General features: G+C 41.4%; 3 protein-coding genes and 1 long non-coding RNA gene across 4 annotated transcripts; 1 reads left to right on the forward strand and 3 right to left on the reverse strand.

Annotated features, from left to right (window-relative positions):
- Nucleotides 1-1,306: 1,306 nt before the first annotated feature.
- On the reverse strand, nt 1,307-5,688 carry otub1b (OTU deubiquitinase, ubiquitin aldehyde binding 1b). The gene is made up of 7 exons (XM_076289357.1): nt 5,560-5,688; nt 4,561-4,625; nt 4,307-4,405; nt 3,958-4,076; nt 3,711-3,795; nt 2,830-3,024; nt 1,307-2,252 (listed from the first exon to the last, which is right to left on the reverse strand). Exons 1-7 carry the CDS (start codon nt 5,600-5,602, stop codon nt 2,055-2,057), a joined length of 804 nt encoding a protein of 267 aa, XP_076145472.1. The 5' UTR covers nt 5,603-5,688; the 3' UTR covers nt 1,307-2,054.
- Nucleotides 5,689-5,723: 35 nt separating this feature from the next.
- On the forward strand, nt 5,724-6,924 carry cskmt (citrate synthase lysine methyltransferase). The gene is made up of 2 exons (XM_076289358.1): nt 5,724-5,841; nt 6,032-6,924. Exons 1-2 carry the CDS (start codon nt 5,763-5,765, stop codon nt 6,712-6,714), a joined length of 762 nt encoding a protein of 253 aa, XP_076145473.1. The 5' UTR covers nt 5,724-5,762; the 3' UTR covers nt 6,715-6,924.
- Nucleotides 6,925-7,349: 425 nt separating this feature from the next.
- Nucleotides 7,350-9,557, reverse strand: LOC143127703 (uncharacterized). The gene is made up of 3 exons (XR_012987668.1): nt 9,491-9,557; nt 7,622-7,666; nt 7,350-7,387 (listed from the first exon to the last, which is right to left on the reverse strand). It is a non-coding gene; the product is annotated as an uncharacterized LOC143127703 (long non-coding RNA).
- Nucleotides 9,558-10,343: 786 nt separating this feature from the next.
- Nucleotides 10,344-18,448, reverse strand: fam113 (family with sequence similarity 113). Its single transcript, XM_076288399.1, has 7 exons — nt 18,370-18,448; nt 13,452-13,531; nt 11,984-12,216; nt 11,735-11,885; nt 10,919-11,165; nt 10,548-10,609; nt 10,344-10,433 (listed from the first exon to the last, which is right to left on the reverse strand). The coding sequence occupies exons 1-7, from the start codon at nt 18,446-18,448 to the stop codon at nt 10,344-10,346; spliced, it is 942 nt and encodes a 313-aa protein (XP_076144514.1).
- Between the last annotated feature and the right edge of the window lie 3,651 nt (nt 18,449-22,099).

Consider the following 22,099-nt stretch of genomic DNA (forward strand, 5'->3'; position numbering starts at 1 on the left):
TGTTCATAAATGTAATAACCCAGTCACTTGGTAAACATGTTAAAATTCCTATGAAAATTCAGTCTACAAAGAGAGAAGGTAAATGAGTTGAAAGGAACCTTTAAAAAGCATACAAATCTTATTCAGTGGTTTTGGATGTGAATATGACATGCTACTACTAACATAAAAGATCTCGGCCATGTCAATTTTGTTAAAGTAGCCCTCGAAGTAAAAAACGGTTGGAGACCCCTGCTTTAGATGTTGAACTGTTCAGATAATTTCAACCAAAAATAAAACTGTTAGAGCTGGAACCAAGAACAGGTTTTTCTGGTGAACCAGTTTATTAATGCATGCATACACACTATATTCTTTTACATCCTTGGTTTTGTTTAAAACTGGTGGAATGGTGGGCAAGTTCACTAGATAGGAAGGTTTAAAGAATTCAGAACGGAACCAGTTCAAGGAAAATGCATTTTTTCTTATATTAACCACAACATTCCCGGGACCTTGCGTTAAATGGCACGGCTATCAGAAAATGTAATATTTGTTGGTCACAAGATAAACCATTACCATCCCATAACTGGAACTACATTATTTTTCCATCAAGCAATGAGAACTGTTACCAGTTAAGTGCGAACATTGTGCTATTGGCAAACACATCAAACTACACCCAAACAATCACATACTGACTGTGGCATCATGAGTAGTCCCTTATATCAATCAGTAGCCACAGCAGTCTCTTACATCAATCAGTAGCCACATTTAGATGACACTTTTATTTTAATCCGATTAGAAATGTAATAACAGCTCAATCGGAGTAAAATTTCTCAAACACCTCAATCAGAAAAAAATGCCTGATGCGATCAGAATTTTAATCAGAATGAAAGCGGTGGTGTAGTCCGTCCCTATTCCGATTGAACAGCCATGTATACGGTCAATCAGATTGCCTGCTGTAGAACCTCAAGGAAAAGTAGGCAGCAACAGCTATTCCGATCAAAGATTGTAAAGCTGGAGAGCACCTCATAGGAATAGAACTTTGGCCTACCCCATGTAGACAGACGGTATGTATTTTTCAATCAGAATAGTTTAGTCCATGTAAACCTGGTCAGTGATCAATGAACTGCACCTGGTCCAAAAATGTTGAATGGGCTGCCATTCCGTTGTTTCTTTTAAGTGGACACACTGATGAGCCTGCTAGTGAATTTAGCTGAATCTGATTAAAAAGATAGATTTTGCACAAGGACCGTACTTTCAACTTCAACTTAATTTGCAACCAAACTTGTTTAAGGTAAAGATGGAGACAATAATTACACAATTTCCCATGTGATAAGGTGAAGATCCCTTTAATAAAACTCATGAAACGCAGTGTAACAAAGGAAAATAACAAAAGCAAGTTGATAACATTTACAACCACAAAAGAAAAAAAAGAAAAAAACTGTACAACTCTCTAAAGGCCTGGAGTTACTGCTAAGGTTTTCATTTGTATCCTATTTTCATTGGTAGATTTTTTTTAAATCCATTTTCAATTTTTATTAATTTCAGTTGATCATTTTGTTTGTGTGTGTGTGTGTGTGTGGGGGATGAGAACAGGGTAATAAACTGAAGTGAAGAGCAAATTTGTTTCTCTGCCTGTCGGTTTTTTTTGTGTCCTTCCCGAATACCATAGCACAAACCCAGATAGCGGCTGACTCAAGTCGCCGCCGGCCCCAGGGGAGGGCCAGACCCCCCCTTGCACACCAACACACTGCATGAATCAACGTGGCTTCTGCTGTTGTGGTAAGTTTCCAATCCCCACCCCCACCCTGTCCCAGCCCACCTTCCTTAGGTGTGGGATGATGCAAACATATCGGAGTCTGGAGTCTCAAACATCCGGGTGAAACCTGGGGTTGTCTTTAACTTGCTTAGTTGGTCATACCTCCAGATGGATGCTGTTGAGATGTGACTGAACCAAGCACGTTACTATGATCATCCCAAGGTGCTACAGGGATGCATGAGAATCTAGGCTCAGAGAGAGAGGAGTTTGAGGGGGAAGGGGGAGGGAGGAGGAGAAGAGAGGATTGGAGAGTAGGCTGGTATTACTTGTAGAGGATGTCGTAGTGGCCCGGTCGATAGAGGAGGAAGATGCGGGGCTCGCCACCTTCAGGGAAGACGTGGTGGTTGACCGTTCCCCCCTCGCCCCGGTCCATGTATTCCACCAGAATGGAGACGTTGAGAGCCTGAGCCAAGGCGATGATGTGGATGTGATCGCTCTCTTTGGACATAGGCTCAACCTCCTGACATAAGGGATCAAACAGAAAAATGTATAAGGAACAGGATGGCAATATAGGGTATAAGAAGGACTTGACTGTCAGACATAGTTGGTTGTTTTAGACATCTACAAGAGAGACAGGAAAATTCACACTTGACGACATTAACACAAACATTTACAGTAAGCCAACTCCGTAACATTGGATAGAAAGACAAATAATATTTGAACACTGATCTTTTTTTCTTTTTGCCATTTGCCTAGAGGTATACTAAAGGAACCCCTCCCATTATACATTCAGGTAAAATATATCATCTACAAGTGTTAATGCTACAATATGCCAAATCAGCTAGTCAACTAAACAGTAAACAGGGAATTGAAATTGAACTTAATCCCCACCTACTTTTACTTTGCCAGCCCATCATCTACAGTGTAAGTCCTACAGTTTTCTTTAGACTTAATTATGTGGGTCATACTTAGGGAAAACTTATACGTGGGAAACTTATATCCTTTGGTTTCAGAAACTCCCCACCACACCCAAAGGTTCCTGACTGTGGTCACCACACACCCATTTGAGGATTGGGTTTGTGCACGTTGAAGCCTACCTGCTGGCAGAACTCTTTGACGGTGCGCCCTCCCTCAATAAAGTGCTGGAAGAAACCGTGCTCTCGCTGCAGGTAGCCAGACGTGAGCAGCCGCAGGTAGACCACCACGTAGTCCGAAACACTCTGGTCGTTGAATGAGTTGAGCAGTTCCTCGAGCGCAGGCTGTTTTTCACAGAGTTCAATAAGGTCCATAAACTACAGTAAAGAGAGAAAATTAGCACCCTACTAAAAACATGGTTCATGAACTAGACATAAGAAAAATTTAAAGGAGAATTCCGGCGATTTTTCACACAGATCTCTGTTTTTTGAGTACTGTCAGTACAGACAATTGGTTCTACTCAAGTTGCCGCAGCCAACAGCTAAAGTTGACCCTGAAGCATAGACAGTTCTCGTGGAAAGACTACAACCAAATGTAAACAGCCCCCGTTTCCATTTCCGGTGGCGCAGTAATATCAACGTTTAATGAGTCTTCCAACAGAAATCAATGGGATTTTACAAAATGGCAATTAAAACATGACAAACTGTATTTCGCTACGCTACTTGTTTTGGAACATCAACGAGCTCCACTAACCACTTGGTGAGTTGCACAGTTTTGAAAACGAACGTTAAGGGTTGTTTTAAGGACATGTTTGTGCATGCCCATATCCAGCCAGAAGTAGTCAAAGGCGATTTAAAACGAGTCAGAAAAGTCGAGACAGGATCTATCGTCAAAACTTCGGTGCCCACCACTCTAGTTCATCCAAAACAAACCAGAAAAGGGACTCAAAGTGCTAAATACCGGAATTATCCTTTAAGGTTGGTGGATATTTTCAATAGAGCACAACACGTTCATCAAGATATGATATGAAACACCCCTGACACCCAAAGGTGCCATTACTCACAGTATTGTGGAAGTCTTCAATAGTGAACTCTGTAAAGCCTTGGTTCACTAGGTCCAGTTTACTCTTGGCTGCCACTGCTTTGAACCTGTGAGGTAAAACAAGTCCATGAGAGTAGTAGTAAGAAAGATTCTACAGAATGAGGTTCAATGGTTCTCCCACCATCATATACAGATAAATATATCACTTCCCAAATATCTATTTACTGAGCAAATACCCTTCGAATAAACCACAATTCCTCCTTTCTCACCTCTGAAGCTCTTTGCTGTCATCCAGAAGAGACTCCAGATGTGAGAAGCCAAATGCTCTGTAGAAACAGTTTCCATCGGGCCGTGTCTTTCGGATGTATGAGTATTTTTTGTGCAAGTCCTGAAAGAGCATAGCAAAGACGCATATGGGTGATTTTTTTTGCTTCCCTTTTTTAATCATGTGATTGCACTGTTGCTTCTTGGGAAAAGAAAAATACAAAAAGCAATTTCCTCTCGTCACTATCTTTGTTCTTATGTAAATGTCCTGTAAAGGCCTTGAGACAATATTCATGGTTAACGGTGAACAATTAACTAATACATTACAATTCAAACTGTTTGGACAGGACTTACCTTAATCTTCAGCTGATAGATGCCGTCATCTTGCGCATACTCTCTTTGCAGAATGGACAATTCCTGTCTGTCTGACACTAAAGGAGTCGTAGTTGCTATCTTCAGACAAAACAACACAGGGAGTGAGTGCACACACTGCTTTGAACATAACTGAGGGCAACAATGGTACTACTGATAAATAAGGCATGGACCTATATTTGACCCATTCCTTTCAGTAATGGGTTAATGTTACCCTTAAAATAAGATCCACTCACCTCTTGCTGAATCCGATCTTGTTGTGCCATTATGGCCTCGTCGTAGGCGAGGCAGTTTACTCCAGCTGAACACCAAGAAGAGGGGAATTATTATTATTTTGTATTATTTGTTGAACATTTTTATTTGTTGAACATATTTTTACTGACTTGACCACTCATTCGTTTCAAAACGAATACACTCTTAATTGTAGACGCTTACTGAACAGTCTAAAAAGGACACCTAATGTTGAGTATAATTTAGAAGTTCGGTGTTGTTTACAGTGAGTAACGTTACTCATCTAGGCATGGACAACATCATTGTATCCCAAATGTTCCGTCTATTTTATATGGTCTTGGCATAACTTATCAATCATCGGTACTATGACTTTCAACACGATAGGACCTGTCAATTGACACAATTACCACCATATAGTGAGATGAAAGAGTGCATTAAGCGCAAAATGCAGCAACGCAGCTGTCTTCTCGTGTCATGTTAAGAAACAGCATCCGCCTCTATGTAAACACACCCGTGTGTTGTTTCCAGTCAGTGTAATAAATAAGGTAGCAAACTCGGGTTGTTCCAATTTTGTAGGTCGGCTGGAATTGATTAGCTGGCTATTCTAGCAGCTTTGCTAGCTAGCTGGCTAACTATCCAGTTTCGTTGCAGGCGTAGGACAGCCATTACACAATCGTTTCAGCGACAAAACACCAGACAAAATATGCCAACACTACATTTCAAGGATGAATCCTTGTTCTGAATAAACGTATAAAGTGAAAAATCCACCGTCTGTTAGTTTACTCCTCTTTGTTTGACTTACAAGGGCTGGCCTCCCCCATTTCTTTCTTTCCTTCCTCTCATGTTGCACCAAGAGGCTGTGCAAAAATTGTATATCTTCTAAATGAGTTATTTTCGTAGAAATGGCATTACGGTACTTGCAATAATGTGTACGGACGTGGACGCCAGATTGGCAATAACTGACAAGATAATCGTTCAAGAAAAAAAACTGTTATTTAACTCACCCTCCATCTCTCCCTGTGGTGTTTCCTGCTGTTCATCCGCCATCTTAGATCTACTGTTGTTCCCCCCTCCCCTCTTCAATTCTTACTTTACTTCCGGGTCGTATTGTGCACGTCCCTCATGTTTTGTTTTGGTCAGTGAACACTGTGACATTTATTTGAAAGACATTTCGAGCTGTTAGGCTAGTGACACGGCGAGTCCAATAATGATGCACAGAGTACATCCAAGAAGATGCCAAATGGTGCTCGAGGTGGCAAGGCGGTGGCACCAAACAAGTTTAACAAGTTTGTGTAACATGATCTTTCTTGCTACACCACAATTAGACATCGCAAACGACATATATTTGACCGGCCTGGAAACTAGTCTATAGAGAGGCCTTTAAGGTCTGGTAAATGGCATGCTGGTTCATTTCTGCGCCGTTATGTGACGCTCAGTGACAATGTTTAACATTTTTTTCTGTCTGATTCCAAACAGCTGAATTGATTGAGCACATGGACAAAAAGGCAACATGGGACCGATTTTACTCTGAAACCAATAGTCAGCACACAAATAAATTCAAGAACTTTGAGTGGTTCTTTGGATTTGACGCTGTGCAAGACATCATCCTGCCTCTGCTAAAGCTTCCCACAGATTCAGATGCCTCAGTGCACATACTGGACATTGGCTGTGGGACGTCCGCTTTGGGACCTTCCATTTACAAGCACACACCGTGGCCAGTCGTTGTCACCTGTGTAGACATTTCCCCAGTTGCTGTAAAGCTCATGCAGGAACATACAAAGAGGACACCAGTTAAGCCTCAAAATCCACTATCCAGTTTGGCTTTCTTAGAACTGGACTGCACTCGGCTCAAGGAACACTTCAGGCCACAAAGTTTGGACTTGATTGTGGACAAAGGCACCACAGATGCTCTGCTGAGGTCCCGGGATGGACAGGTCAAGGCTGGGCAGATCCTGAGGCAGTGCCTGGGTGTTCTGCGCAGCACCGGAAGTCTAATCCAGCTTTCGGATGAAGATCCAGATGCCAGGATCTTGTGGCTGGAGAAAGAGACACTTGGCACTGGGGAGGTGGCTGCTAATGTAGGGGTCCAGGAGGTTGGCGTGCTACGAGGAGTGTGCTACTATTGTTATGAAATAACTTCTCGTAATTCAACACCGTAATGTACTGCAAACTCAAATTGAACCCTGTGCAGTGTTTCACAGACCAGACTTGTCTTCAAGTTATTTCATAACTAGTGCTGATAAAGCAACCTCACCCACACCACACTCACTCCTCAATGCCCATGTAAATGCACACACCAGACATCATTAAACAAATATTTCTAATTTTATTAAAAGAATGTAAGAAAACCAATAAAATAATAAAACACACTTTTAAAATTCTAAAATTGTTCCAATCTAAAGGAAGGAAGGCAAAAGGGTCTCAGTACGGCCTGTACTGTGCACGCCTGTACTTGCTCCGCATTACATAGTGGTCATCTGGACACACAAACAAACAAAACAGATATTAGATACTAGATTCACAAGGGGAGTTTACATGCCTAGTATAATTTCTGCATTTCATAACACTTTTAAGCATATGTATTTATGCCTAAATAATAGTTGTTTAGGGAGTGTGATCTACTGTAGATGAAATGCTGATGTAGAGCATTACAAAGTTGGTCATTCATGTACATGAAATTCACAGTGATCTGTCTGGACTTGGACAAATGAGTCTTCAACAGCATCTGAATGCTGCATACAGTATACTTAAATGATTTAAATAACAATACACCTTTGCTGCTTCGCTTACCATTGGAGTCCTGGGTAGGGTAGCCAATAAAGAAGCCTTGATCTGAAGGGGGAGAAAAACAATCCTGACACATGGTGCACTAAGGACAGTGCTAAACTGGATCCTATCACTGTTAGGATGTTAAATGGTGAGGTGTTACAAGAAATTTAGATTGAGCGTATTGGTGTGGTTTTGAAGCCACAAAGATTATAGTGACCACAGTATTCTCAGAATGAAACATTGGAGGAGACCACTGAATGAATGAGAGATACGTTCAGCTTTTGGTTCAGGCCTTACCGTAATATGGCCCTGTCTGAGGTGGAATGTAGTCCCTGGAGAAATCTTGACCCGAGAAAAAAAACAAAAAAAACAATGCTCTAATAAGATGGAAATGGCTTCACAGGTTGTAAAAAAAAAAAAAGGGCCTACAATGCAGGAAAGTTCTGGGTTGGGTGACAGAACACTAGAGCTAAACATTTCATGATCAACAAAAACTCAAGTCACCCCTAGAAATACAAAGCAAAGCTCATATTTATATTCACAAAAATATATTTTTTTAATTTGATTGTGAGAGGAATAGTGTCGACATAAATATGATTAAGAGCCGATTCTTAGTCTACGCCAGCCACGTGAACATTGAGCAGGTGACAAGAATGTCTGAGACAAATCATGCAGAAATTGTGCATGTTTGACAAATGACCAACATTTAGCAGAGAGATGACAGAGGGATGGCCTATACATAGATACATATGATTCCCACTATAAGCACCTGTTGGAGACAGGGAAGCTGGAGTTTCTTACGCATCACATTAATAGCTCTTGAAAGTGCAGATTTCTGATATACACCACATTGGTATTAAGAAAGGCCAACTGTTGTGGTGGCAGGCTGCAGCTTAACAATATTACACTGTAGCACTCCACAAAGAAAACTCAAAACAATTTCTGCCAAACAGTAAAGCCCTAGTGTTCAACTGACAAGTGATTGGGTCATAATGTAACACCATGTAACTCCGGCTTCCCATTAGGCAGTGGTGACATTGGCAATCAGCAGATTGCCTATTATTCACTATGGTTAGGCAGCAGAACAACTGGAGCGGCAGTGTTACGCTACCGTCATACAATCTAAGTTCAACTTTCAAAGCATAATGAGTATAGAGTTTGTGTAACATTGGAACGAGATGGGACTTCTTTTGATTTATTATGGTCTGAGCGTTGCGTTACGTGTTACTGCTGCCACTTCATTATTTCCAATGTGATCCCCACCTTAGTGTGACAGACAAATTCACCACATGACAAGACTGAACATACGAATATGAGGATATTCCATCCATGCGTCATGGTGCCCTGAAACATTGGAAAATGTAACAATGCAACTTAATGCCAGCATTAAATGAGAAAGTTTCAAAAACATGCTTAGTGGACATCTGTCTTGTTGCCTTCATTTCTCTCACCCCAAATCTTCTGGATGTGCAAGCAAGGCATTTCTATTCAAAACCTTTTATAAAACACAAAACCAGTTAAGTTATTGGTTCATAGTGCAGGGTTCCCACTCTAAGTTAGATGTAAAATTCCATGACTTTTCCCTGACTGTCCCTAACAAAAAAAACCTGAATTTCCATGACCTACTTACAATAAATCGTAGACCTACAATATACCGACCAAAGATTTAAGAGTAGCCGCGTAGCATTCAAGAATCTTTTACTTTTTTTTAGGCTAACCACAACCACTCAAGCAAGCAGTAAAGCTAATTACCAGATATATAGCAATTCTGCGTGGACATATATTTGCATTAATGTGAATTTTAACCTGCTACTACAAAATTCCGATATTCCATGACCTTGCCCCACAAATGATAAAATTCCATGACTTTTCATGTCTGGAATAAACTATCAAATTTCCATGATATTCCAGAAATCCCATGACCCGTGGGAACCCTGATAGTGTAACACATTGGATATCCGACTTCCAATTGGTGTGGCTCGTGAGAGGAGTAGGCTGACTTCATACATCAACATTAACTGCAAATTCTAGCCGGGAGTAGCTAGAACAGACGGCAGCTAGTCCCGAGCAGATCAGCTGCAGTCTACCTGACGCAAGAGACATCATCGATTTAACCAACAGCATTAAATAACAGAATATCAAAAAGTTGTCAGTAGGCTAGCCTACCATTGTTGCAAAAAGTCACATATAAGAAGGTATCCATTCCATTTTTACTAATTTTCGCACATTCCAACATAAGGAAGCAGAATGAGAAACCGGTCATAATGGAGATTCCTTCCAAACTGCCCTGTCTTTGTATTGACGTCATGAGGGCGGGTTTCAGCTCGTACAGTCCATGGAAAGACAACGGCAAGAACTGAATGAAGGCACCTACGATATTTTAAGGTCATGTAACATAGTAACACCATGGTAAGTTCCTTTCTGGATGGATGAAGTTGGACAGTACGTCTAACCAGTATGCATTGCATTTAACCTAGCATGCATAACATCAAGTCAGATCTGCACAGATGTGCATCAAGTCGAGTGAGCCTATTGACTGAATGACAAGACTGCATTAAATGAAGGAATAGATCAGCAGCACTGCAAACCTCGAACATGAGAAGGTGCCATCCATTGGTCATTGTATCCTGGAACATTTGAAAAGATCTAACTTTGGAGTTATGCACAGATTTTTACACGAAAATGTTTAGTTGTAAAACTTGTTGACCAACATGTTTGTTGACGAACATACAAAGAAAAATCAAATTACAAGAAAGAAGATGGAAGTACCATCCCCATTAATTTCAATGGCCGATGCTAGGCACTTCAGCAGGGTCTGACAGTGCTAATTTCTAGCCACATTTTCTGCACTGCAAACCTTGAAAATGAAAGGGTTCCATTCCGGGGTTATAGAATCATAGAACATTTGGAAATGTCATGGTGTGACAGTCAAGTGCCAACAACATTACACCAGATCACCACAATCCAGAAATAAAACACTATAAATTACACCCCAAAACAACCAAACATAAAAAAACATTCACCTCCATAGAAGTTTGAGGTCAAAGAAGTCATCCAGGGGTTGGGGGGCACTGGGTAGTTGTTGCATCCCCATGCCCTCGGTCTGCACCTATAGACTGTGAGAACGTTTATATTTAGGGAGGGAAAATGAAGCGTGACACAAAGGAGATGACAGTCATGTTCCATAACAACATCCAGTGGGGTCTTCTCACTCCGTGGTTACCTGAATTCTGGGCTTTCCTTGGTTGCTGCCGAGTCTCCTTGGTTGGATCTTGCTCACTAAAGCTTTGATTCAGACCTTTAAGAGAGAGACACATCTTACAGGATGAGGGAATGCCCACCATCAATGTGTTGATTTGAATTAAATTAAACTGAATTAACTTCTTGACTCACTCACTATATGGTGGATTGTTTTTTAATGATTCAGAAATCATTAGACAACCAAACACAAACACACAGTATAAAACACTAATAATTCCCTACCCACATTAACACCAAGTCTACACCATGAAAACGAATATTCATTCATCTGACTCAACAACTGTCCTGACCCTGTCCTGCGATCCGTGGTGCCAATCTGAGTGGCAGGTGTACCTGTCGGGGGCTGTGATTGTGGCAGCTCGACACCCCAGGCGTTGGCGACGTGCGCCAGCAGCAGGCAGGTGATGCGGCGATGGGCCACGGCGTTCCAGTGCACCCCGTCCTTCATACGGTGCTGCAGGCTAAAGCGGAACTGGAAGTGTAGGTCCAGCACGTCCAGGCCGTACACGCTGGCCAGCGTGGCGCTGCAGTAGTTGGCCTCGATGATATCGAAACGCAGCGACGGGCCAAACTCTGCAACCTAAGGGTAAGGTATAAGTATAGATACTCTTTTGATCCCATGAGGGAAATTTGTTCTTTGTTCTGCATTTATCCCATTCGTGAATTAGTGAAACAGTGAACACTAACCTGGAGCAGTGAGCTGCCTGCAACAGCGGTGCTCGGGGAGCAGTTAGGGGTTAGGTGCCTTGCTCAAGGGCACTTCAGCCATGGATGTGAGCATGGGAGAGCAGTGCTCAACCACTTCCCCCGCCCACATTTTTCCTACTGGTCGGGGATTGAACCGGCAACCCTTCGGTTTCAAGCCCGAAGCCCTAACCAGACACGTCTCTAAACAGCTGTGTATCTCTAGTTTCTGTATCCTACATTTTTTTTATATATATGTATATAGACAATTTTATTTTCTTTGTAGACAGATATACATTTGATTTAAATGTAATACTCTCAGTTCAGCGACTTTCTTTTTAAGTCTTTTGCAGGTCCTTTCACACAACCATAATCTATGCTCAAAGCCATTAAAATGTGTCAACATTGGTCAAAATGTTTTATCTGATCTAGACAAAAAAACACATGTTCAGTATGTATATCTACCTCTGGCACCAAAAAACCACCAATAATGGTTTTTCCCAGTGGCATGGTGAGGTTCCAGATGATCAAAGCCTCCTCTGGGAGAATGGTTCTCAGCTTTCGAAAAAAATGGGTTAAATTTTCCATGTAGTCTGGCTCCCACTGTCGCCCATATCTGAGAGTGAACAACAAACTACGTAACTCAGTGCATCATACATAAAACATGTCTGTTTCATGTGTGAAGATGATAGCACGCTGAAAGCCGATAAATACCTGGAGACGTCCCACACGCACGAGTTCATGATCACTAAGTCCGGTTTGGGACCCCTTTCAATGTCCTCCAAAATGCTCTGCACATACTCAGAATAAACTCTCGTAACAAAATAGAAGCGAACTTGGTGGTGGTCCGACTTGTACTGTCGGACCTCCTTGTACTTAGTGCCGTTGGACATATGTCCTTTAGTACCACCCTCAAGAAGCTCATCCTTCTCAAATTGCTCCTCACCCTGGGAATACACAGAAACAGATGTCAACAAGGGTTCGCTCGCTGTACTAGACCTGCATCATGAGTGAGATATAATGAAACATTGTAATTTGAATGAACTACTCAAAGCTGAATCCAGGCTATGACAGTGTGCCATGAAGTGGAGAAACCACAAGTTACCTTCATAAATATATTTGGTACCCATTTATGCAAGTCTTACTATTTGCAGTGGACTACTTCGTTTGATGCATCTCGCTTTGCTAGTTTAGGTACATCTAACCAATGTTAAAAATAGGCAAAGCTTTTCAGTATGGGGAAGGTGCAATCAAGGATTTTGTGTTTGTATGTGTTAATGTTGATATTTGCATTTTATTAGCAGACGCTTTTGTGAAAGAAAAAAAAAACAACCTTACGTTATATTTTAACCAAGGACCAAAGGAAGCACACTAGACAGAAGTAGCTCACCGCTCACTTCAGTATTTCGTTTTTGTTTGGGGGGCAGGCTTGCCTTAACCTGACTCTCGCCAGATGAATTTCGCTCCGCCTAGCTCCACTCATCCACCTGGGATCGCTCCATTGGAGAGGTGTTTCAGAAGGCTGGGCCTTATCAAAAATCCTTGCATATGATTGGATAAGCCACTTGTCCGTCATCTTTATTGACGCTACTTCAACCACTCACATCGAAGCCAACCCGTGACTCTGAGAACAGTCTCACAGTCGCTTCTCCGCTACATCACATCTATGAAACTCCTGCCCTGAGTCCTGATTGGCTGTACCATAAAATCTGGTGCAGAAATCACCCCCAACGGAAGCGATCCCAGATGGATGTGAGTGGAGCTAGGCGGAACGAAATTCATCAGGCGAGTGTCAAGTTAGGCTTCCCTCACTTTGTTCGGTTTTCGAAGCCTGGAGACCATTTTTTTACAGTGTAATCATGGAATGGGCAGCTAGCGGTCGTGAGGAAATTATTTCTAAATGTAACAAAAAAATGTATGGGCTTGAAAACACATAACATCCCTGACTGCACCTTTAAGTTCGCTTTGAAATTAATCAACTCTACTCTTCCCCAGAGAATGTCTAATAAGAGCCCTCTCCCTTTATCTTATCTTCCGGGTTCATCAGGGCCATCTTTCTAACAGCACAGACAGTTTAATGTGTATGGCCAGAGCCTTAGGAAAGCGCTTCCTTTTGTTAAAATATGCAACTGTGCAGTCCTGACCACAGATGATCTGCGATCCTTCGTGATTCAGGACCTACCTTAGTCTTCAGCTGAGATGCAGCTAAGTAGTTGTCTCTCTGCAAAAGCATGACCAAGTCTTTGTATACCCCACGCTGAACTAGAAAAGAGGGGGAAAGTGATGACTTTATGAATGAGGTCTATGGTGTATTTCAAGTGTGGCTTACAGTGGGCATTACTTCAAATTGGCCAGCTTCACTCGAGATTCGCACGTGACCTCACGCAACTTTATTTTGTATTTCTCCAGTGACGCTGCAATGACGCTGCAACAACCCAAACAACCGGCAGATGGCTCTTGTGAGCAGGGTGTCTCGTAAAAATAAATGGAGCCTGGAAAACCCTACACAGACTTCACTACAGACTTTAGCAGACTGGTTTATATAAAATAAAATAAAATAATTTAATAGCCAGAAATATGCCTGCCCTGCCCTAATAAAGAAATATTTGGTTAACTGCGAGTGAATCCCGTTTGCAGCCGTAGAAGAAATGTATACGCCCTGGGGCTCGTTTCTAGAAAGCGTTGTTTGCTAACTTGCGTCGCAACCTTGGGAGTTCGCTCCGTCGTTCTAAGATTTGGTGTTTCTAGAAAAGGGAGTTCAAACTCTCAAACAAGGACGCAATGTTTGGTCGTTTGAACTAGTGCCCCTGGGCAGTCGCACTTGTGTCGTTCCTTGGTAGTTCCAGTTGGTGTCTGGAGCGCCTAACCAAAAATCACAACCGCCTAACCAAAAATTACGAAGTGGATGTTTATCTCGTGACTCAAGGATTGATCCATCCTGTAGCTTAATTTTTCATTAGGAGATTGACTCCCCTACTGGGCTCATTCTTGCTATTCATGTTAATTTGAGTATTGACTTGCTTTTTGATAAGCTAGTATTATAATCTTCACAGACTCTTAAAATCAGCACAGGGATAAATGGTGTAGTGGCTAAAGCAGGTGACTTGTTATCCCAGCGTTGTAGGTTCGATTTTCTTATGATGTCCTCTTGCTTCTCGCTACCTGCAGGTAAACTAGTGTGACACGTAGATTCAATTGTTTTTGACTGATGTCTTGTACCTATTGGACTCTCGATGTATAGTAACTATAAATATGTATGTTCAAATCCTATTGTTGTGTCTCGTAGGCCTACACTTACTCAGAGGTGAAAAGAAGAGACAGGATGCGAACTCTGGTCGAGCGCGCAGTGCCACGAGCCAGTTGATTAAATTAGCGATACCCAGAAATTCGTCCAGGCTATATATTTTTTCCACATAGATATTAAACACAAATAATGACTCATATTGGTCGGCTTAAGTTAACTGTGTTATATGCTTGCAATAGGTTTAGGTTTTTGCTGCTGGCAATGCCAGCATTAATCAATCGGTTTAAATGAGAAAAATGTCAGCATAGGCCGTGACAGAAAATTTCTATGGGGTGGGGTATTACACGTTGCCACTGTTTCCACCAATGATATGTATCGCTGCATCATCAACAACGTTGTTGGAACTGACAGTTCATTACAGTAAATGCTTTGTTTGTGCAGTTATTTAATGTAAGAAAGAGCAATTATGCTACATGATAAACCTACTGTATATGCCTTGTTTGCTCAGAAGTGGGTGTAGTAAAGGAGTAATCTAAATCACTAATCAACAATATAGCCTACCCATGCAAAAAACATGTAGCCTAAACATTAATTCAATATGCCCATTTGTGGAAGCGTGGAACAGGCTACATTTCAAAGGCTTTCTTTATTTCTGTTTTTGTTAACTTGTGGAATAGTGGAATATTTTTTGTTAACTTCTCAGTTGAAGTGAATTATTATATAACCTTTACACATTTGTTGAACCATGGTCTTAATAAAAACTACAGGATAGTAAGAGCTGAAATGTTGCTTCATTTATCCAATTTCCACCACCATGGAAAACGTGGGCCGGTCTTGGACCTGAAACTCCTGGGCTGAAAAGTGGCCCCACTCCGGCCCTGGCTATAGGCCTACCTGTAAGAAAACTCTGACACAAACTGCCTGTCATTTCAATTGTTTTTAAAAATGTGGACGGGTACATTTTGACAGCTATTTGTTGTTATAGGGTTGAACAGAAGTGGCAATCGAATCCCTTTTGCGCTCCGCAAACAATAAGTCAAGATATCAAGAGTAACTGCAGGAATGGACATTACAGTTATTCAGTAACTGTAACGAATTACTGAAATTTGAATTGTACTTTGTAACGCGTCACCCCCAACACTGACAATAACGTAGACAGCAAATTAAGATATGTTTTCTTTTTGTGGAGCGGCACCGGTAGGCTATCAAAAGCAGATAGCCAATCCTTATGCCATACCAGAGCCCGTCTACGGAGAGCCTCCCCACTCTCTATTAATCCCATACAAACCGAATTTGGCTGCAGTTCACCAGAGTTCACCTAGATGGCGATCGCGGGCGAGTCCAAAATACATGGGGTCCTATGGAGCTACATGGCTACATTTATTGTTTTCACCTATTTAACAACTGAAACCCTCAGATTTTATTTTACTTTTCGCAAAATGGATATGGATTATCAATCAAAAGTAAAATAATCCGGGAGTCATGTCCTTTTGTTTTCTTACAGGTTGGGTCGTTGTTGCCCATAACACGCTAGCATTGATGCTATGATATGCTATGCTATGATCATGCTAATGAATGATATCATTGACACGTTTGAAAAGCTTTTTAGACTTAAAAATATATAATACTCAACCAAGTGTATTGTCTTTGTCTCCACTTTCGAATACAATATTCAAATTACTTGAAAAAAAAATTATATCCCGATAAAAGTGGATTTTGAGGGGTACAGCTCCATAGAGCTGCACAGTCCCGCCCACAGCCAAAACGCGGTTAGGTGCCGGATGTAAGGTTCCCATTAATTTGTCCCATTGACGTTTGGAAAAATCTGTATCTAAAGAGTTTTACAGCATGTCTTAGGCTAACCAGCTACGGCATAACTCATAAGCATACAACATATTATTTTGAGTGAAAAAACTAAGAGAATCCAAAAAAAGTCAAAGGTACAAGACTGTGTACATATTTTCATTTCCGAGCGAAGGAACTACTCATCCCATAAACCACCGCTCCTCACTGAATAATATAAGCAATGCACGAACCGCGCGAAATCATTTCAAAACCGGCGACAGCAGGCGAACCCTTTCCTCCAAACAGTGATTTTTATATAGTGAATGTGCAGTTAATAGCAGTTATTTCAGGAGTAATCGTGTAAATAATAGTGTTTTGATATAGAATTTTATATTTATCATCGTGTATTTTATATCGTGTGTGAAAGCGGTTAACGTTAACGGCAGTGCTTCGTAACGTTATCTGACTCATCCTATGCTGTCATCACTGCTCAGTCGGGCTGATGCATGGACTGGTGCATGGTCTGCTCTTGGACCACCATATTCAGTTTATTAATTTGCCGTGAATTATTACACAAAATGTTCATTAAATGCACGAAGTATTCCTAGGTTAATGATTGATATGAATCATACAGTATGAAGGCTACAGTAGCCTAGCTAATGTTAACTAGCACTGCTAGCAGCATTAAAGTTACCAACCTCCCTGCTTAACTCACCACAACTTTGTAGGTCTTGTCCCTCATGCTGCTGACCCTTACATAACCCACAAACTGACTCTCGGACACACAACAGTCAATAATGTGACCCGATTTAAAGTGGCTTTCACCCCTTTGGACACTCACTAAAACATAATATATTTCATACCTGTGTTGCAGCATGTAGGCTAATGTTAGCTGCATTATGTAATGACATACAATGTCGGAAATGCTAAAGGTTAGCCTGTCGGCTAGTGCTAGCCTACCTGAAAAGTTTGAGTGTTTTAACTAACATTTACAGTGGTCTATTTGATAGTGTATTGGCCCTGACTAAGTTCGTGTGATGTATAAACCCCAATCCTTGTTGATACAAGTACCAATATTCGTCAAGAAAGTTTTTAATCACATTAAGATTTTCGCCATAGGCAGTAAAAAACTCCGCCATGTTTGTCAATATTTTTCCGCTGAGAAAGTTTCAAACTATGACTATAACGGCCTTTCCACCAATCAGAGGCATCACTGTGGGATTGTGGGATTGTTCAGGATTGTGGGTAATGAAGTACTTATCCAAGAGATCGCGAATAAAAGGCATTTATCTCAAAACAAGGTTAGTGCCCCACGAACTCTTGGTGTCTATAGGAGCATATACAATCGCTTAGTACAACCGTAGCTGGTTTTAAGTCTACCACGTGCAGTTAAGTTTTTATGGCTTACACCGCAATTGTCAATGGAGAAATTGCATTGAATTTTTACATCCGGCATCGGCTGTGGGCGGGACTGTGCAGCTCTATAGACCTCCATTCATTCTGGACTCGCCCGCGAGCGCCCCTAGATGCAGTACCACACCGGAAGAGTTCCCCTTATTAGACATTCTCTGGCCATACCCAAGTAGCCTAAATCGAGGTCATTTTTAATTATGCATGATTTATTTTGTTACTGAATTCGTAGGCTGGGATTCCTCTCGGCAACAATTATGTTTAAAAGTAGCCTCCTGCTTTTTCAGAAGGGGCGGCAGGCAGGCTACTGACAGAAGGACATACAGTGGCTGAAAGTGTTACGTAAGTTTCACGCAGTGGTGGTAAGTTTCACGCAGCTTCACGTCAAGTAATGCGCGACTGAAGTGGCCATTTCAAATATAATGCCCACTGTAGCCACAAACCTGGGTAAATTAACCTAAATTAGATTACGTGGTAAATTTCCAAATATTAGACCCCAAAGATTCATTAGCAAAACAAAGCGAAAAGACTCTTCTTAATATTTTAGGAGATTTGATAACGTCACTATGAGTTAACTAAAGGTTGTCATGTCCCTATGTTAAAATACCACCAGAGAATAGACGGGCTCTGGTATCAGTATTTCTTTCAGTTTTGTACTCACTGGAGTCGCCCAGAACGACAACAAACTTGTTGTGCAGAAGCTGGCTGGCTTGCTTGTTTGTTACGTGTGGTGTCTTCATGCTCACCGTTCTGGGGGGAAAAAAAACTGTTCTAAGCCAAGATACATCATTGATAGCCTGCCTTTACAGCAGTACATTTAAAATAAAAGTAACATTATATTAGTGTCACTAACGGGAAATTTAGCTAATGTTAGCGCGGAGAATTTAGCACTGATAACAGTACACATCACGCAAGCACACCATGTGCTTACAGTTAACCATGCTAAGCTAGTCAAATATGTTTCTAAGAAATTTAGCCGGTTAAAATGGACGACTATGCTGTCTAGATATCTGAAAAGGCGTTAAGACTGCTTTCTACTTTATTTCATTGTGAACATTAACGTTAATTAGCTGGCTATCATCGGCCTACCTTGGTCCAGCTAACATTTGCCTCTCCAAAGAAGCTGATCGTTGTCTGCTAAGTAGCCTACTTCACACAACAGGATGGACACGTTAGAAGGCGTGGCAATTCTGTGCTTGAGTAAAAAAACAAATATTGTAATAATAATTACTTACACGCAACATCACTTACGACATCAGGATGACATATTCATTGATAAATAATTGTAAATTCTAAAGGATATAAAAATGACCTTGAGATTTCCTTCTTGGCGTATCAGATATTACATTAGGCTATATATTAATGTAATTATATGTTATACATTATAGAACAGCGAGTGAATGATTGTGTGAATGTGTAGTCTGCATTCCACTTCTCAAATAAATTATTATAACTGTTCATGATGCTGTCAGTTATTTTAGGCCATGTTCTTTGTTAATATCAGAATTGCTTATTCAGTGTGCTAAAATACCAGGACACAAACTTTGACCAGAGCTGTACTTAGGCCCTACCTGGATTGCTTAATCTGGGTACCCAGAAGCTCGCATCATGCTGAAGAAAGAATCGATTGCTTAGTGGTTGACACATAGGCAATGACCTTTATAATTTCTTTAATCTGCATCAAAAGTGTAGGTACAGCTAACAGCAGTACACTAATTATAAAAACACAGTGAAAATCTTGAATAAAACTATATACCCAAGACTACCACACTGACATATAAACACATTTCATCAAAATTACTTTGAAGGATAACCAAAAAACCTAGCCAACAGATAAATAATGTATGACATTACAGGAAAACTTCAGAAGATTGGACATTTGAGAAGGAATGCATGTTAACATGTCTCTACAGACAATAAAATAGTAGGCCTAGAGTGGAAGTATACTGAGAATGGGCTGCAAAATTGAGTTCATACTTTGTATAGGTTTACGTTCTTATCCTTGGCGTATCCTAGCAGTTGGCTGGTCATATTCAAAACCACATCATGACAGAGTCAAGTCGACCGCAGCAGCACGTAAGTGATGACAAAGTAGTATCAATATAATGTATTCCAAGTTAAGAGTGAGTATAGGTGGAATTGGGCACTCCTTCCAGCTTCCAGCTTCAACTCTACCACTAGGGCTCTGCTGAGGATTTAGCTGACAAAAGTGAAAGTATGTTCTTAATCACATACTCCTAGGCTTTTGAACTTTGAGTTAATAGATGTCCTGTAATAAGATGTAGATCCAATACTACTCTAATGGAGGAGGTGAACATGTGCAGACAGCACATTCACTTTCCATGAAGATAACAGGATTTTTTATAGGCCTGCTATTGTTGACAGACAGTGAACATGTGCTGTCCATCAACAATAGCAGGCCTATGAAAATCCAGTTATCTTCATGGAAAGGGTGACACTTGATGAAAGTCATCCATTATTAGTATATATGTTTATTCATTCTTAATAGGCATTGAAAACAAACTTCAATGTATGAAAAAAGCACATTTAATATATCTTATCAGTTTGCTCTAAACATAATGCTGTTACAATCTTATATGTTCTTCATCTGTTATTACGAAGGCCACAGCACTGCAAGGCAAAGACAACATGGAGTCACTTCATTCATTGTGGCACTGTGGAAAACAAATATTCCATAACAAATTGTTAAAATCCTCTTTTAATATTTCGAAACACCTTGGTAACTCCTTTTAGGTCTATGTTGAAAAATGAGTGTGGCCATGCTTTTGAAAATGCAAATACAATAATACATGAATTATTGACTGAATGTACTCAAAATAATAATCAGTAATCATACGTATGTATCTCTTGGAAGATCTCTTCCCCTAAACAGACAAATCTGTCTGAATTATTTTTTTTCTGTCTCTAAGCCAATTACCTTAGATGAGAAAGTGTTTGGCCCTGCGTTCTTTTGGGGAGGAAGGTTTATGGCATTGCTGGTAAGGACAAACAAGGCCAGGGGGAAGAGGAGTTCTTCCTCACATTGCCCATGGTATCCTGAGAGCTGCTGGTCAACTTCTCACGTGGGCCTTGAGTCAGCATAATGAGAGGAGACCTGAGTGACTGTGGTCATCTCCACTTTCCCAGCACCAGAGGGAATGTTCACCACAGGCTCTGAGTTGGACCTCTTAGACACAGGGGCTGGGAAGAGAAGATGATGATATGAACACACTGTGCAATGAAAGTAGGCTGTTTTCAAGTTCAGCAAACATTAAAATATGGAACAATAAACTTTGTGATGTGTGACTTCGCCGGTTTGCTTACCCTTCTGACGACCGTCACAGCATTTGAGTCCATCCTGAGCCTGGTTGACCATCACACCGGCTAAGGCCTCCAGAGCTTCCAGTTGATGGCACTGCAGGCTGGACACGGATCATAAAGAGGAGTCCTCCAGAGTACCATTGACAAATGACGTGTGTCCACCTCGTTGATCCACCCGCACACTTCATCCGCAGTTCCCCAGTGTGGCGAGGGGTTTCAGGCAAACGCAGGAGCTCCAGAGAGTTGCCTCTCCATGAAGTTGGGAGACATAAGAGATAAAGATGGTGTGCAGGTCTTGGTTGGTGGCCATTTTCTCAAGGATGGGTTTGGTCCGGCAGCCTGGGATAGATGAGCTTCTCCCCAAATGGGTGTCGAGGAGCATCTGATAAACACAGCAGCTAAGGGCCCTGGGTTAAATGTGAGTCGTCGGCCCCTGCTGGACTGCCACAAAGACTTTGCCAAAGCATGCCAGTGGTACAGAATCTGAATCCTCACTGTTCTCCAAGTGACTCTGGTCAGTAGGTGATACGGACACAATCGTGGAGAATATGCTGTCGGCTGTGATGGCCTCCTCCTCAGCCAAGCTTTTTGAGAGGAGAAGGAGGCTCCAGTCATTGATGGGGATGCAGCTGCGTCCATCCATGCTACTATCAGCAGGGCTCTCCAACCTCAGTGCGCCTCTCCTGGTCTTCAATCAGCGGACACATGGAACTCCTCTCCTAGTTACTCTTCAGTTGCTCCCTCTAGTGGCTAGAATAACATTTAAATATCTCACCATGACTTACAGCAGTGGTTCTCAAGGGTCGCCAAAAATATTGGAGGGGTCGCAAAATGATTTGCAGCCTGGATTAAAGACATTTTTGTAAAGGTTTTTAGTCAAAGGCTGCCTTTGACATAATGCCTTTGATGTTGAGATAGCCTACCTATGAGAGAAGACATTTTCTGCCTCTACTTCCAATGCCCATCTCACAACATTTCTAAACCAAATTCCACCGGTTAGAGAGAAGGGGGTCGTGAGAGTCTGCATTTCTTAATTTATTTTAACTAGCCCTTTTTGTTTTTGTGCCTTC

The sequence above is a fragment of the Alosa pseudoharengus genome, unplaced genomic scaffold, assembly GCF_046254945.1.
Source record: "Alosa pseudoharengus isolate Yale_2024_CS ecotype anadromous, Long Island Sound unplaced genomic scaffold, YU_APseudo_1.1 YU_APseudo_1.1_scf_17, whole genome shotgun sequence".
Taxonomy (NCBI): Eukaryota; Metazoa; Chordata; class Actinopteri; order Clupeiformes; family Clupeidae; genus Alosa; species Alosa pseudoharengus.